General features: G+C 44.2%; 1 protein-coding gene across 2 annotated transcripts in view; it reads right to left on the minus strand.

The window, feature by feature from the left end:
- Positions 1 to 17,320, minus strand: part of DCP1A (decapping mRNA 1A) — a 55,399-nt gene extending 38,079 nt beyond the window's left edge. Inside the window, exons 1-3 of one of the 2 annotated variants that reach the window (XM_084797113.1) lie at positions 16,921 to 17,320; positions 13,736 to 13,776; positions 11,596 to 11,723 (exon numbers count right to left, since the gene is read on the minus strand). In XM_084797113.1, the coding sequence (XP_084653239.1) occupies positions 11,596 to 11,723; positions 13,736 to 13,776; positions 16,921 to 17,115 (364 nt within the window). In that variant the 5' untranslated portion in view covers positions 17,116 to 17,320. The remainder of the gene's footprint in view (positions 1 to 11,595; positions 11,724 to 13,735; positions 13,777 to 16,920) is intronic. The other variant, XM_084797112.1, reaches the window with a different exon arrangement.
- Positions 17,321 to 17,699: the final 379 nt, after the last annotated feature.

Consider the following 17,699-nt stretch of genomic DNA (forward strand, 5'->3'; position numbering starts at 1 on the left):
TATTCTTATATTCTATAAAGATCTGAGGAGGCTGGTACTTTTCTTAATACAGAGCCAAGTAGGAAAAGGCGGCTTCTGGTGGCACTGTTAAGGGTTATAAAACATCTGGGGGCTGGAGAGATAGCTTGGTAGGTAAGGGCACTTGTCCCCAAGCCTGATGACTAACTCCAATTCCTGGAATTCACATGATAAAAGATAACTGACTCTCTGCAAGATGTCCTCTGACTGCTGCCATATTACAGTCAGCAGTCTCTCTCTCTCTCTCTCTCTCTCTCTCTCTCTCTCTCTCTCTCTCTCTCCCTCCTTCCCCCCCCCCCCCAAACACAAAGGAAAAATCAAGAACAGGAAAAGAACTATGGATTTCTGGGCTAGCGCAGCACGAGGGTGGAGGGGAAACGGGGATATTCCCTTGGTTCAATTCCTAGTACTGTGAAAACAAAAACAAAAACAAACCAACTCCCCAAAGTGGAAATAGTCATAACGATATATATAGGGGCTGGGGAATGACTCAGCGATAAGGACAGTTCACTGCTGTCACAGAGGACCTGAACTCAGTCCCCAAAGGCCTGTAACTCCAGGTCCAGAGGCCACACACACACACACACACACACACACACACACACACACACACACACACACACACGATGCATATAAACTCACACAGGCACATGTACATACATGTAAATAAATGTCTTACAGCCATGAAGATTTCTTATAATAGGAAGCAAAACCAAGAAAATGGGCTTTCCATATAGCCAAATACACTTTACTAATCAGAAATGGAACACTGCAGCTATATAAACAGCAGTCCATTCCATCTAGTAAGAAAACAAATGTCTCTACACTGACAGATCATTTCCTTTCAGAGAGGAGTAAACCTGGCAGCCCCTGTACAGAGCCAAAGACAGACTGGCCTTTGATTCTAACAGAAGACACTTGGCAGGCTGCAAACACGGAGACAAGAGCAGGCTGTGTATCAGCAAGGAAGGCAGGCAATAGCAGGACAGCGGCTTACTCCTTCTGCAGTCACCTCAGAACAGCGGTGCACACTAACATGGCAAAGAGCCCCAACCCTAAAATCTAAGTAGGGTTATCTACTTACTCAACACTGAGTAGAAGATTTGAACCATGTGACTTAAAAGTGCTACTCTGCAAGCCCCTCGGCTTATTTTAAAAGGGTACCCTCTCAAAATTAAAGATACACTGCAGAAGCCACGTGATCTCGGAGTGGGACTCAGACCCACTGAATTTGGGAATTAGGAAAACAAATGTAACAGTATTAAGACTGATGCTTCCCATTTATTAAAGTTCTTAAATGGCGGACAACTCCAAATGAAGGGAAGAACCATGGTTTTCACTTGATACAAGACTCTGGTCACTATTATCACAGTGCTCACCACTCAAGGAAGGGTTTCCACAACCCATGCTGTATATGACTATGGGTGTGAAACAACGCTGGACATGTCCACCACCCCGAGCCATGTACTTGCGCTCTGTTCTATAAACATTAGACGGGAAAGATAAGGAGTGGGAAATGGCATCTGGCATTTAGGCCCAAATTCCTGTTTCTTAGACTTTCTGGAATGTACAGTTAGAACCTTGGGATATAGATCTAATTATGGTTTAAGACACAACACCCCCCCCCCACTTTCCCATGCATTTTCTTACTAGTTGATTACGAGATCATTCAAATCAGAGGCGTAAGCATGGGTTCCTATAGTGCATAGGAGACTGAGTGCTGTGGATTAGTGATGGCGGGTCCTACCCACAACTCTGGCTGAGATCAGTACTGGCAGTGATGTTAGTACTGTGTGATCACAGAACCCCAGGGGTGTGGGGATGCGCCTGTAGCTCAGCTGGCAGAGGCTCGCCTCGCATGCACACAGCCTGGCTCCATTTCCAATACTACATAAGCAGGGCGTGTAGTGCATGCCTGGAGTCCTAGCGCTTGGGAGACTGAGGTAGGAGAATCACTAACTCAAAGTCATTCTTGGTTACACAGAGATTTCAAGGCCAACCTTGAATATGCGCTATGCGAGTCTCTACCTAAAACAACAACAACATCATCATCATCATCAACAACAACTAATAATCCAGGGGCATGTGTGTTTAAGAATCAAATATATAATTTTTCTATGTTGGCAGCAAATGCTTATCCTGTGTTTTCCTTTAACTAAAAAGACAAAGCTGGTTATGCCTGGAAATAGTGACTTTTTTTTTTTTTTTGTAAACTGGCATCTGTTTGGACTTCCCAGGGCACTGAACAGTCTTAGGGCTATGCTGCCCACTCCACAGGGCTTTAGTTCTTGGGCAAGTGGTTACCTTGTGATTCAATTTTTATAGCAGTCATGAATATTTCACAATGTGAAATATATATATGTATATATATACACACATATATATGCTGACATACTTCTATCATCTAGATATGTAATAGAAAAAAAATCAAAGAATTTATTAAACAATGCAATTATCTAACTTACAACTAATATAACACTGGAACACAAAGATAAAGGTTGCTTTTACCTGATTAAAAAAAGGTTAGGGGAGAAAAAGCCAATAAGTAGTGAATAATAATAAAATTGACCCTTTTTAAACATTCTGAAATGCTCAAGGATTCAAAAAATCACCAAGAGGCGATTGGCAGCAGCTCTAGCAGAGTGCAGGAGATGGAGCAATACGTTTCACAGTGTGTGACCTCATGGCCTCAGAGGCAGCTCCCGGCCGAGCCCTGCATGTTCCCAGGGCCCTTTACCTCTTCAAGCTATAACCGCAGCGTGAGTGAGGAGGGCTCTTTCCTTATCTTGGTCCTAGAGGCCAGGCTAATGCAGCTGCCACGGGTCCTCTCTCTCCTTTCTGATTACAGAATCACACGAACCTCGGGGCTGCAGCTGGTGGAGACCACCTCCCTTTCCTCAGGCTGCGAGCAGCACTGTGCTGAGCTGCGAGATCACAAAGAACCAACTGCTGGACTTTTTTTTTTTTTTTAACTGTTTATAAATTCCTTTTTCAGTCTGGAGGTAGAACTCACATTTTTTGACTTGATAAATTATAAACTCATCTTGCAAAGAAACTTCTTGCAGTCTGAAGATCTGTTCCAAATGCCACAAGCCACCTACCACCTCTACTCTTCTGACTTGTCCTTGAACTGAGAAAGGACAAGGAGAAAGACAGAAACAGCAGCGCTACAGTGTTTCTTTGCTGAAACTTTCCACTTGGCGGCTGCATTTTCAACACTGTGGAAATGAACCTTCCGACATTTTCTAGTGACCTAATTTTAATTAAAAATGCTCTCTCCCAAGAGACTGATACCCGGTATAAAGGCAAAGTTGTAAGTGAAGTGGAAACCGAGGAGGACTTCTCCCACGCCTTCTCAGGTGAGTTAAACAGTTATTATCTTCTTCCTATCAGCTGTGTCTGTAGGTGGCTGACGGTGGTTAGGAAGGCTAAAGAGCAACATAACTGGGACGTCAGTGCTCGCTGGATAAATTCCAGATTGGGTTCTATCGAGATGAGCAGTTTCATGCTACTTTATAAAAACCACAGATCGCTACAGCTTAGAAGTGGCAGGTGAGCTGGAGATCAGCACAGTCAGGTGTTCCTGGGAAACCAGAAAAGGGCTCTGTTCAATTGGGATTATAGAAAACACCTTGACGTGAGGAAGGTGGCCTCCAGAGGCTGGCTTCACTCAGGGGGGTGGGGGGGAGAAGCCTGAAAGGTGGTCTTCCTTTAGATAATCCCCTCAGTAAAACTGCTAAGAATAATAAAGTGCACATAATTATTACTCTTTTGGTTAAAACTACCACTCCACTTCCCCCAGTGCAGAGTAAGGTTAGGGCCGAGAAGACACAATCTGTAACACAGATTTTTTTCTAACTATTGGGTAAATACTGTCACAGAAAATTACTAAGAGCCAGGTGGTGGTGGTGCGTGCCTTTAATCCCAGCAGTTGGAAGGCAGAGGCAGGAGGATCGGTGCTGAGTTTGAGGCCAGCCTGGTGTACAAAGTGAGTCCAGGACAGTCAAGGCTACACAGAGAAACCCTGTCTAGAAAAACAAACAAACAAAAACCAAAAGAGAAAACAAAAAAAAATTTACTAAGAAAAACACGCAAAATATCATCACACTTGACAGATCAGATTTTCTTTCTTTTTTCGTTTCTCAAGAACACGGTTTCTCTGTGTAGCCTTGGCTGACAGAGCAAGCTTACAACTGATAATTAGTTTAAGTTACAGACCTAAAATCATCCGTTTTTGCCACTCTTTTACATGTATGGCTCCAGGCTCAATGAAGTAGCATTGCTGTGTTAACAGCCCGTGTGCTTGGGGTGGGAGGAGGTGGTCTTGCTACATGGTGCTTGCTGGGCTGGCTTCAGCCTTGGTCAGTCCTCCTGTTTCAGCCTCTAGAGCGCTGAGAATTACAGTCAGGAGTTATCCCTGCCGGCTCCATTAAGACTCTTAACCCTTCGGAGGAAGACAGACTTAAGTCACTGAAAGTGTGAATACCTTTCAGTAAACTTTATTTAAAGTTCACCAAGAAAATAAAGAGAACTCAAGGACCAAAACCAAACCAAACCAAACCAAACCAAACCAAAAACCAAAAAGCCCCCTACCCCAAACCAAAGTTCTTTGAAAATACGTAACAGTTTTAAGATTTATATGGCATGAGATCTGCAAAGTTGCTAGGCAGATAATATAATTTAATAAATACTGAATTTGCACTATCTGAGTTAAACTCGTCTTTGTTTAGTTAAAAACAGTAAAAAGCAGTTTGAGATAGCTTTTGTCAAAGGAACTCATTATGAGATAGTTTGCATAAAAGAAAACGATTCAATGTCAGAACTGACTCCACAGAACTTGAAGGTATCCCAAACTTAACGTATGCGATTAACTGGTTGTTACAAACAGTCTAGCTGTAGGAAAAAAAAACAGCTGCATGTGTCTTCTTCTGTTGTTGTTGCTCAGAATGCAATCTTACAGGATGTTCTCGGAGTTATTTCATCACTAAGTAATGGTGTAGCTCTAAGGTGTCCACAGAAGTAGCAAGCAGTGGCCCCTCACACTGGGGAGAAGGATCAGTGAGGCGCCTTGTGACGGAGTGGTGGATAATGAAGCAGGATTTCCTCCCCACAGAAGTGTAAGGACACAGTCTGCGGTGGTGAGACCAGAAATGAAGTCAATCCGCTCTGCCTTTTCAGTCTGGTCTCCACCGAGAACTGTCTTAGTGTCATTTACAAACAGAACATGCCCCTGGGAAGTTCCTTAGATGCGATGGGGAGACAATCGGTTGTGCAGTCTGAGGCCACTCATAGGTCTGAGGACATTAAATGGGGTACTTTTAGGAAACCCCCACCTCAGCTAAGTTTTAAACTCACAGGCAAAAGTTCACTACTTCTAAAAATTGCATGTTAAAAATAATACCACTGGCTATGTATTCCTAACATGCTCGCCATACCTGTTCTGGTTATTTTTACCGTCGATGGGTCAATCATATCACCTACAGAGGAGGTTGGTGTTTTGTGGGTCTACTCTGTTGCAATGCAGTTTCTGCTTTCTGCGATTAATTTCCACTCTTTTCTTCTCCTTCATCCTTATTCAGATTTCCTTTTTTCTTCTTTCCTAACCTCTTCTCCCAGAGAGCCATACTACCCCACAACCTTAGAGATATTTGCAATAATTATAGATTTCAACATTCATTTTATAACTTTCACACATAGTAGGTACAAACTAGCTTAAAAATGTTCTTATTTGCATCCCTACTGAGATTTGTCAGTCGTGTATTCTTTTTTGAGACAGGGTTTCTCTGTGTAGCCCTGGCTATCCTGGACTCGATTGGTAGACCAGATTGGCCTCGAACTCACAGAGATCCACCTGTCTCTGCCTCCCGAGTGCTGCATTACAGGTGGGCGCCACCAGTCTTGGACAGTCATGTGTTCTTAACAGAGTCACCTCATCCTTTCTCAGTTAAATTTTCCTGATCCAATCATTCATAATCTCACGTAAAAGTTCACAGCTAATCAATCCAGCTACTCTCATTTTTCTTCTTTCTGCCTCTCATCTTTCATTCTTCTCTTTATATTTTTATTCATTCATGAGACACAGTCTATGTGTCCTTGGGTGTCCTGTGACTCCCTGTGTAACCCACCCGCCTCTGCCTCCTGAGTGCTGGGATTAAAGGTGTGCACCACCACACTTGGTTTCCTTCTTCCCCGTAGAAACAGGGTTTTGTTTTGTAGCTCAGGCAATCATAGCAATGAGAGGCGAGACTAAGCAGCCGTTGTGCCTGAGCCTCCAGAGTGCTGGATTACAGGTGTGAGTCACAGGGCTTGGCTTTAGCAATTCTCACTTCCATCTTGGGATGCTTTCAGTGTGAAAATCTCATCTTACGCTTCAGCTTTCCTGTGTCTGCGCAGGCCCTGGCCACAGTAAGCAATACAACAGCAATTCTACCACTGAGCTATCCTCCACAGCTCAGCTTCTGATACCGCTACTAGACGTAGGCATCTCATTGTTTTAGAAAGCCATTGCCTATCTCACTATTTCTTTGCTCACCATTCTTTCTTAAAGATTTTTATTATTTTTAATTTTATGTGTCTGAGTGGGTATGCAGGTGGGCACTTGGAGGTCAGAGGTATGGGGTCCTATGGGGGCTGGAGTCAAAGGCAGCTACAAGCTACCTGATGTGGCACTGGGGCTGCATTCCAGTCCTCTGTGAGAGCAGCCAGCTCTGGAAACTGATGAGCCGTCTCTCAGGACCCTCACCATTTTCTTGGCCTTTCTCTTTTTTCTTCACCATTGTTCCTTAGCTCCTTTCTTCTGTGTTCAATGTTCTTTTTTTTAAACTGTACTTTTGGAATCATGTTACTCTTTAAATTAAAATTAAGGAATAGTAATGAAATGGAAATATAATTAAAAAAACCAAACAAACCCAGCAGCAGCAGCACAATTTCAGGGCCTCAATAGCCACACATGTCTGGGGACTTGTGCACTAGAGAGGGCTGCTTTCTAAGTCCCCACAGCAGGGTCTCCTAGAGACAAATGCTGGAAACGTCTTATGGTCACTTGCCGGCTGTTTTGCCCTCAGCCCTGGGAGCCCTAAGTGGTCAGTCTGACTGGTGATCGCAGACTTTGGTTCCTTCTGTCTCTGCCATAATGTGGCTGGGGGAGCAGTTCTTTCCTGCCTGGGCCCAATCCAATGCCTAAACCTAAGACTTTCATCCTTTATAGATTCTGGAAAGTTCTTCATCTTAATTTCTTAATGTCTCTTCTAAATCAACTTTAACAACCTTGTCCACCATGTTAGACTCTGTAATTGCCCTATTTCCATTCCCTTCTCCCTTTTGAGGATTCATTCTCAATTTCCTCAGATAGCTCTTCTAATTTAACAATGTATGCGTGCTTGAGTGCATGCACATGTCTTTAAACCTGTTGCTTATTAGTTGTTGAATGTAGGCAGTTTATTTTAGTAATTAAAATTTTAATTTCTGTAAGTTCCACTTGGTTATTTTTCAAGTCTACTCCCCACCCCACCTCCAGCCCTCAACAGGGTTTCTCCATGAAGCCTTGGCTGTTCTGGATCTGCTTTGTATTAGGCTAGCCTCGTACATCTTTATTCCTAGCCCTGTGTTCAAGGCTACCCATCCACACAGGCCAGCCAAGGCTACATAGCAAAACCCTGTCTTTAAAAACCAAGCAAACAAGCAAATAGAACCCAACTTGATAGAGTTAGCGTTATTTGAGAAGTGATTCTCTAGCACATGTGCATAACAAATAAAGGCAGGTTTATAAGCATACAAACTACTGTCTGCTTTTATTCTATGAAAACTTAGCAGCTACTCAGAATGTAACTGGAGTCAACACAAAATTGTGTTCTGTAAGTTTACCCCATTTCAGTATCAAAAATTAGTAGACTAACCAGCAGCAGTATTCATGACATCTCTTGTGGAGAAAAGTGAACTGATGCCTTTAAATGGTATAGACACAAAGATTTGCTTCCTTGAACAAAGAGCTCACTTATCCAGGCCATCCCTGGGGAAAGCACAGGCGATGTGGGGGTCTTAGGATGTTCTTGAGTGTCCATTTGTCTAAGAGTTTTAAGCATGGAGCATAGCTTTGTCAGGTCAGGAAGCTGTTGAGTTGTTTGGGGATTTGTCCATTAAGTACAGTGCTAGGATCTGATTATACGTATGGGTAATTATACCTGACCCTGTCGCTGTTCTTCCCTCGCTCTCCTGTGGGAGATACCACCAAGACACTCGGCCCATTTAACTAAAGTTATACCTTCATACCCAGCTCTTCTTCACTCAGGTTAGGTTTTAGCATTAATGTAGGAGGAAAAAACAAACACTGAACTGTACCTTTTTTTCTAATCCTAAACTATTTTATTTAGTTGATTTATTTATTTTTAGCTTTTCTTTATACAAAATATTGCTTACCTACTCCACTGTGAAGAAAAGGTAAAATCTTAGTGAACATAATTTCACTGGATTCAGTGATTATTATGAATCTTTGAAAAATACTGTATTTTTGTGCTGGAGAGATGGCTCAGAGGTTAAGAGCACTGACTGCTCTTCCAGAAGTCCTGAGTTCAATTCCCAGCAACCATATGGTGGCTCACAACCATCTGTAATGTGATATGATGCCCTCTCTGGCCTGCAGGTGTCTATGCAGGCAAAGCATTATATACTAAATCAATCAATCAATAAATCTTAATTTAAAAAAATACTATATTTTCATTCTCAGAGCCTTTTGGTAGCTACACAAGGCTTTAGTTGAATTTCAGTTTAGAATTGAGGGGTTGCCGATTCTGTGGTCACTGAACAGTGACAATGTTCCTGCCTTCATCTCTCTGAACAAACGAGATACTCAGATGTTCAGAAACTTGTTCAAGAGTTAGCAAGGTAGTAAAGAAATGTGGAGTCGCCCAGCATGGTGGCAGACTCCTTTAATCCCAGCACTCAGGAGGCTCTGTGAGTTCGAGGCCAGCCTGCTCTACAAAGTGAGTCTAGGACAGTGAGGAACACAAGAGAAACCCTGTCTGTCTGTCCCCCCCCCCCACACACACACAAAGAAAGAAAAAGAAAAAAGAAAAAAGAAAAAGAAATGTGGAGTTTAGCACTACTGCTCTTCAAAGAGGGGTGCAACAGTAAAATCACACAATTCACATTCTAGAACAATGGTGTCTGCTAGAACTCTACAGTGATGGAAGCTTCTGTACTGGCACTAACACCGACTACCTGCTATGTGTGACTGACTACTGAGTGCCAGGGTGTGGTTCTTGTGTGTAAGGAATGCTGTTTTTAATTTGCTTAACCCATTTCAATTTATACATCTCTCTGCTGCAGTGTTTGCCATATTGAACAATGCATGAATCTGTATTCCAGCATCCTTTTTATTTACTGAAACAAGACATACACATAAGCAGCTTTTATGCCATTCCTTTCTGAAATGTGTAAGTTATTTCTTCATTCAAAAGCTGGATGAGGGGGTGCATGCCTGTAATCCCAGTTCTCTGGGAGGAAGAGGCGGATTTCTGAGTTTGAGCTAGCCTGATCTAAAGAGTGAGTTCCAGGGGAGCCAGGCCTACACAGAGAAACCCTGTCTGGGGGGCGGAGGGGAGGGATGCCAAATAAATCGTTAAGAATGACTTTACCATTTCTTAGAATGAGTTTGGTTTGCAGACAGTTCTTAATAACTGTAACCTTGTGTTACAGTTAGCCTGATCTGCTGGGCGTAGTGGCGCACGCCTTTAATCCCAGCACTCAGGAGGCAGAGGCAGGCAGATCTCTGTGAGTTTGAGGCCAGCCTGGTCTACAAAGCAATCCCAGGACAGCCAAGGCTACACAGAGAAACCTGTCACCAAAACAAAACAAACAAAAAATGCAGTTAGCCTGCTCTGTTTGTCTTGAAAGGGTATGGAGAACATAAAGTGCTTTGCCAGCCACTTACAAATGCCAGCTGTATGAGACTCTATTTCCACCTTAGCCTCAAGCCAAGTGATCCTGTCAGTGAGACAACTGTAAATACGTAAGTATCCCAAGATTCTCTTACAAGCAGGCTGCTCAGAGGAACCAAGGGCAAAGTGCTTCGCAGGAAGTTCTCTCTCCACTCCCCTTCCCTCTATTTTTTCCAGCGCTGGTTCTCAAACCCAGTGTCTTACACACTCTGAACAAGTGCTCTGCCCCTACGCCAGCCACACCCTCAACAGAGCAACAAGCCCTCTTTGTTTCTCCTTACAGGCATTTTAGGAACCATTACAGCTTGACACATGTGGCAAAACAGACTCATATGCAGATACATGTAAGAAGTATTTCAGGCTATTTTTTTGGTTTTTTGAGACAGGGTTTCTCTGTGTAGCCTTTGCTGTCTGGACTCACTTTGTAGACCAGGTTGGCCTCGAACTCACAGAGATCCCCCTGCCTCTGCCTCTCAAGTGCTGGGATTAAAGGCGTGCGCCACCACTGCCCGGCTCAGGCTACTTTTTACTCAAGGAGTTAAATATTGGCTGAAAACTGACCCCAGGGCTTTGTACATTCTAGGGCAGTGCTTGTCGCTGAGCCACACCCCAGCCTCCCAACTTCTGGTTGTCTGTTGTTGTTTGAAACAGGGGTAAGAACAACACAGTGGGGTACTCCCCTCGGTGCTATGCAGTGACAACCAGGCACAGCTCCCACTCCCGTGTCATCACGGCAGGGAACACAGCACAGTCTATTGTGCTGCTAAGCTATGATGTTTGATAGCTTAAGTATATTAACAAACTTTCAATGTATGCTAGCTTATCAGCAAGTAATTCCACTGGGAGGTGAGGCACATCTATACAATCTTGGAAAAGTACTACTATCTACTCTGAGCACTCACTGTTAGAACCTGGAGAAACACCTGACAAGCCCTTGAACTAGGAACTCCCCAACTAAATGTATGCCCCGCACCACCGAGTCTTGTCGCCCTACATAGTTTGGTTACTCTCTATCTTTTGGCACAGCACTTGTACCTTCTAGAACTATTAAACCAGTAGGTCAAAAAGAGTTGCCCTCCACGGCAAAGCACTTTCTCTGTGGCAAGCATGAGCAGCCGCTCCATTCTGTGTCTGCCAGACTGAGTTCTGTGGCTCAGGGACATGAGCAGACGAGGACTCTGTGCTACAGCAAAAACCAATGACCACATACTTGACGACAGAAACAATATGATGCTAACAACTGGGCTAGCTGGTACAGTGACCTAAAGCAACCGAAGTCAGCTACTTGCAAAGGTCTCTTCAGTTTTAGAGCCAGCTTACACTGTTTGGTTTGGGGGCTGGTGAGGCGGCACAGTGGGTGAAGGGCCTGCCCATCAGGCCTGACAATCTGAGCCCCACACCCAGAACACACACAGTGGAAAGAGAACTGCACGGTGTCCTCTGACCTCCACACATGGGCTGTGGCCTAAGTACACGCAGACACACACAGTCACGCACACAGATGGATACGTTTAAAAAGGGTCTGATCTTTTACCAAGATATACATTTATAATCATAAAGCAGAATGTAGGCTATATTTTGTTTAATTTTAAACTCCAAAATCCAAGATCCTAAAACTAAAGTCACACTGTTAAATACTTACAGCTTGCATTTCTATACAGAAGAAATGGTTCATGGAGCTGAAATTCCAAATCTTTATTCACTGGTTCAACCAGATTGTGCATGTTCAGGCGGTTGACAATGGTAAAACCATGGTAAGGTGAAGCTGACCTGCGATTTAAAGAGAAGGAGGAACATGTGTTAGCCTTTAATCTGCAGAGATGCTGTCTACTACTTTATTCTCATTGAAAAGAAATGCCCACACCTCTACGTCACATGACACGATGAGCAGTTGAAACCATAAGCAAAAGACAAGGCTGGGTAGAGTGTTTGTCTAACATGAGCCCAGTCCTGGGCTTAAGCCTCAATTCCCCCCCACCCCCACCCCCCAAGACAGGGTTTCTCTGTTAGCCTTGGCTATCTTGGACTCACTTTGTAGATCAGACTGGCCTTGAACTCATAGCGATCCGCCTGCCTCTGCCTCCTGAGTGCTGGGATTAAAGGCGTGCGCCACCATGCCCGGCCAGCTTTTTTTTTTTTTTTTTAATATGGTGCAAGACTATCTATGTTTACCACTTATTACAGCAACGATTTTTCATTAAATAGGCCTTTCTATGTTTTTCTTTAGATGGTCTTGATTTCTACACTAAGACTGCTCTTAGCTTCCTTAACAAGGGAATTTTTAAAAAAGATTTACCTATTTTATTTTATGTACATTGGTGTTTTGCTTCTATGGATGTCTGGGTGAGGGTGTTGGATCCCCTGGAACTGGAGTTACGGACAGCTGTGAGCCGTCATGTGGGTGCTGGGAACTGAACCCGGGTCCTCTGGACGAGCAGCCAGTGCTCTCAACTGCTGTGCCATCTCTCCAGCCTGTGGCCGGCTGCGGTGGCTCACTCCAAGGGGATTCAACACCCAATCCATTAAACAGTCCTCAACCTAAAACTTCAGAGTTCTCTTTTGTTTTGGTGACATCATGGGGACATAATGAAATCCCATTCTACAGATTAAGAAACGAGCTTAGCCGACTTAAGGTCTGTGCCCAAAGTCACACAAATTAAAAACTCCAAATCCAGTTTTCTGTTTTTGATTCATGCAAGGTAATATTATGACATTCTAGTCTACTTTTATCTAAGGCATACAAATCCCCAAACAGAGGTTCTTAGGCCTCCTTTTCTTAGAACCAATGCTATATAAGTCTGTATGAATTGTATTAAATGAAGTGACTCACTCTATCATTTTCTACAATTAATAGATATGTTCTATTCTTTAACAATTAGACCGGTTTTTTTAAATCCCCAAATTTACAGACCCCAATATCCTAATAATAGTTAGGGGTTCTTAGAGATTCATATTGCTAATGAAGAGGTTGGAGCTAGACCTTTAATTAGAGGAGGAAAATAAAGAACAGAAAACAGAGTGCTAAAGAAAGAGAAGCTTGATACACAACCATCAAAACCCTTGCACTTGAAGGGAACAGATGATCTTTCCCTAACATTCAGAAAAGCACTGAACTAGCAGCAGCGGAGGAAGGCTGTCCAAACAGTAACGCCACATAAAAAGAACCAGACGCCAGCAACCTTGCTGCTACCACTCCAAGTTCTAGAAAACAAGGGAAGGGACTTGCCTCTAAGAACAAGACACAGTGTCCCATGACTGCCATATCCTCCTGTGGGTGGCCCTTTAGGCCCCTATGTTGCCAAACAAGGTAAAGACGTAAGCCACTGCAAATCAACAATTTAGAGGATTAATTTTCAGAGAAGCTGAAAGTAAACTATGTACGAACTGTGAATAACCTAGAACTTTGGGGAAGAAGTGGGAAAGGGGCAGAAACAGTCATGAAGACAGATTCTCATTAGAAACTACAGACCGGCAAGGGACGTGTCAACTACTTTACAGCAGTGTATTATACTGTATTCACAGCCATTCACATGTACACACGTGCCATGGGACAGTTGGGCAGGCATCTCTTTGGGATGCTTTAGTTAGGAAAGACTTTCTTTTCTGAGACAGTGTTGCTAGGCTGAGGAAGAGAAGCCTCTAGAGGGGACCCCACAGCCTGAATGGATGGAGACTGGAGACAAGTGGGAAAGGTCAAAAGACAAGTTTGCAACAGAAATGGACAATGTTACAGGACACTGCTCACCATTCAAGTGAAATAGAAACATACTTTAAAAACTTACCTGCGATACACAAATAGGGTCCCTTCTATATCAGTCTTCTCCTGTAACAGATGATAATTCTGTTAGGTTCCCACTAATAATCCGATGCCAAATGGTCTCAGTGGAGAATAAGTGCTTTAAGGCCAACTTGTTTTTATCTACGGTGAAATCAAGTGTGTGTGTGTGTGTGTGTTAGTGTGTGTGTTAACACATGCAGGCATTTGGGTGTAACTATGTAGAGGCCAGCAGTCAACCTCAGGTGTTATTCCCTCTTCTTCTGAGTTACGGGGGCTCACTGGCCAGAAGCTGGACGATTACGCTAGCTACGCGTGCTGGTCAGTGAGGCCGGGGTTGGAGTAGAAGAGCAAGCATCCACTCCCACAGCTTTCTATGTGGGCGCCCCCGCTTCTCATGCACGGGATGCAAGCACTTCAGCCTCCAAATTATTCACTTTTGAATGTCTAAGGCACGTCACTTTAAACAAACAAACACACAAACCGGCCTGGCGTGGTGGAGCACACCTTTAATCCCAGTGCTCGGGAGGCAGCCTGGACTACAGTGTACAGCCAAGGCTAACACAGAGAAACCCTGTCTCGAAAAACCAACCAACCAACCAACCAACCAATCAACAAAACCAAACAAGTTGTATATCCATTAAACCCTATAGGTATTAATATAAGTGTGGGTAATGTCCAATCCAACAATGCTTACATCTGTAGGAATTTTCTATTTTAATTAGTAAGGAACAGGAAAAACAAAACAGAAATAGCTTTATTTTTTATTCTTATGTAGGAAGTTTTTTTTTTCCATTAAAACTTGTTCATGAATGTTTTGTCAGCACATATATCTATGTAACATGTACGTGCCTGGAGCTCACAGAGGGCAGCAGAGTGCATTGGATCCCTTGTCACTGGAGTGACAGGTGGATGAGGCATCATGTGAGTGCACTGGATCCCTTGTCACTGGAGTGACAGGTGGATGAGGCATCATGTGAGTGCACTGGATCCCTTGTCACTGGAGTGACAGGTGGATGAGGCATCATGTGAGTGCACTGGATCCCTTGTCACTGGAGTGACAGGTGGATGAGGCATCATGTGAGTGCACTGGATCCCTTGTCACTGGAGTGACAGGTGGATGAGGCAGCATGTGAGTGCACTGGATCCCTTGTCACTGGAGTGACAGGTGGATGAGGCAGCATGTGAGTGCACTGGATCCCTTGTCACTGGAGTGACAGGTGGATGAGGCAGCATGTGAGTGCACTGGATCCCTTGTCACTGGAGTGACAGGTGGATGAGGCATCATGTGAGTGCACTGGATCCCTTGTCACTGGAGTGACAGGTGGATGAGGCATCATGTGAGTGCTGGAAATGGAACCCAAGTCCTCTCCACCCCAGCTTTAACTCTGTAAAAGCTAAAACTTCAGTCAAGGTACTGTGCACTGAAACGTAAAAAAACAAAACCAAACAAAACTTTAACAGTCTATCAAAGTTTACAGAAAAAGAATGGAAACTTTCTTCCTTTAACTGATCTCAGGGTTAAACTCAGGGCCTAGGGTTTATGATGCACAGCTGTGTACCACTGAGCCCAATCTCTAACCCTCAGGAAATTTTCTTATAAGATACTTTGTTTCATTTCTGGAAATTCAGGAATATTTTTAGGAGTAACAGATTTTGTGGTTACCAACACAATTTATTATTTTTTTAGAACTTTGTTAAGAATCAGGGATAGCCTGGCCACCAGGCAGAGGCAGGCAGATCGCTGTGAGTTTGAGGCCAGCGTCGTCCAGGACAGCCAAAGCTATACAGATAAACCCTGGCTCGAAAACAAACAAACAAACAACAAACATACAACAAGAATCAAGGATAGCCCTGACTCGAAAAACCAAAAAATAAAATAAAATACGAAAAAACAATCAGGGGTAGAAGCCAGGCGTGGTGGGGCACGCCTTTAATCCCAGCACTCAGGGAGGCAGAGGCAGGCAGATCTCTGTGAGCACAAGGCCAGCCTGGTCTACAAAACCAGTTTAGGACATCGAAGACTACACAGAAAAACCCTGTCTCAAAAACCCAAATCAAACTAAAAAGAGAATCATGGATAGAAGCCATTTTATGCCTTAGGAAATTTTGGTAAGTCTGTAAAAGAAATGCCTGAAAATTTGATTAAGAAATTGTAACTTGGGTTGGGTATATAGCCAATCGGTAGAGGTACAGGGCTTGCTTAGCATCATGAGGTCCTGGGTGTGACTTTCTGCACGGAAAGAAATAAAACAGGAATATATAACCAGTAGCAGTCTTATATTTGCTGTAACAGAGTATGTTCAGGTTTTAGGCATAGGTGTAGTGCTTTAATATTTTTCTAAAACCAATTAAAAGTGAGGCTCTTTATAGCTGAATGAATTAGGAAGAGTCAGTCACAATAAAATGGGAAATCACGTTAAAAAAGCAATTACAGGTGCTTCAAGTTGAGGCTAACCAGAGTCAGTAATTAGGCAATTTTAACTTTCAGGATTCCTTGCCACACACGAAATCAAAAAAGAACTCAAGATGTGAGCCGTCAAAGGTCGTACCACTGGTCTCTTTTCCCTCCAAACCGTCTCCAAGGAGCCCGCTTCTCACTGTAGTAGGCTTTTCTCTAAATGGCTTGAGATCGTTTCCAAACCGAAGAGTTTGATTAAAGCTGAACTAACTCTTGAAACTGATTTTTTTAAAGCTTCGGATGCAAATCATCTCATTTAGGTCGGTTGGGGGAGACGGGTGGATTTTGTAATTAACTACACGCAATTTATCCGACAGTCCTCAAAGTCTCAAACACAGGCTTTCAATCACTTAAACAAAAACAAACAAACAAAAAACCCAACTAACTTCTCTTCTATCCTGACAACGCTACCTGTAGAGAAGGTTAAATCACTCAAATCTCCAGAACCGACCCCAAAGGACTGATCCTGCCTCATTTCTCCCCTCCATCCGATTTCCCTGCTGTGTTTCTGGTCTACTTTTTCCTCTTCCTGCCTCCAAGCCCGCGTGCCACCCCCCCCCCCCGTACCCCCTCTGGCTCTGGCCTCGCCTTAAATGAGAGGTTCTGGCCTCGCCTTTGAGGTCCAAGTGTCCAGCTTCACTCCCCCACCCCCAATCCTAAGATGCCTGCGCGGCCCCTTTAAGAGACGGCAGCGGCCTGGCTGGCATCCTCCGAGGCAGGGCCTCACTCACCCACTGGTTGGCTTTGGGGCAGAAAGTGTACAGAGCGACCTGGCCCGTGAGGTCTGCGATGCTGGTGATATAGGGGTCGTGTTGTTTCAAGGCCGCCAGACTCATCTCTTGCCCAGCTCGACTCAACGACTCCATCTTGGATCCCGGAGCCGAGCCCCTCCGGCGGGGGCGGACTCGAGAACAGGAAAGTGCCATCCAGGCGAAGTTCCCCCAGCTCAGTTAGCCCTCCACTTCCGCCAATCCGCCGGGCCTTGAGGAAGGTGGTACTTCAGCTAATCGGCTCCGCCTCTCCCAACGCCCTGGGAGCCTGGTTCCGAGTTCCTTAGGCCCGCATCTGCCGGAAGTTACCGGCCTCCGCGCCTGCGCGGCGGAGCCTTGATGAAGGGGGAAGTCTGGAGTCCTCCCATCCCGCGGCTTATGACTTGGTTCAACTCCTGCTCGTGGCTCCTGCCAGTGGGGCCGGCGCAGAATTAAAATGCTTCTGTGGAAATGGGTCTTCATAGACTGTTTAGAAAACTCAGAACAAGCGAGGAAGTGGGGGACTGTTTGGTACCCCCGACCTTAGACTGCGCTTTCACTGTTAACAGTAATTTTTGAAAGAATTGTTTTAAAGCAGCCAAACTAGCCTGCCCAGAACTACACAGGAGTCTTATTTAACCTCTTGCGCTCGTCTTTTTCCTCATCTAGGTCCCAGATAAATGTTTCTATTGCTTTATTTATTTGTTTGTTTTTGTTTTTCGAGACAGGGTTTCTCTGTGTAGCCTTGACTAGCCTGGACT

Source organism: Acomys minous (assembly GCF_964271855.1).
Source record: "Acomys minous genome assembly, chromosome: 9".
NCBI lineage: Eukaryota > Metazoa > Chordata > Mammalia > Rodentia > Muridae > Acomys > Acomys minous.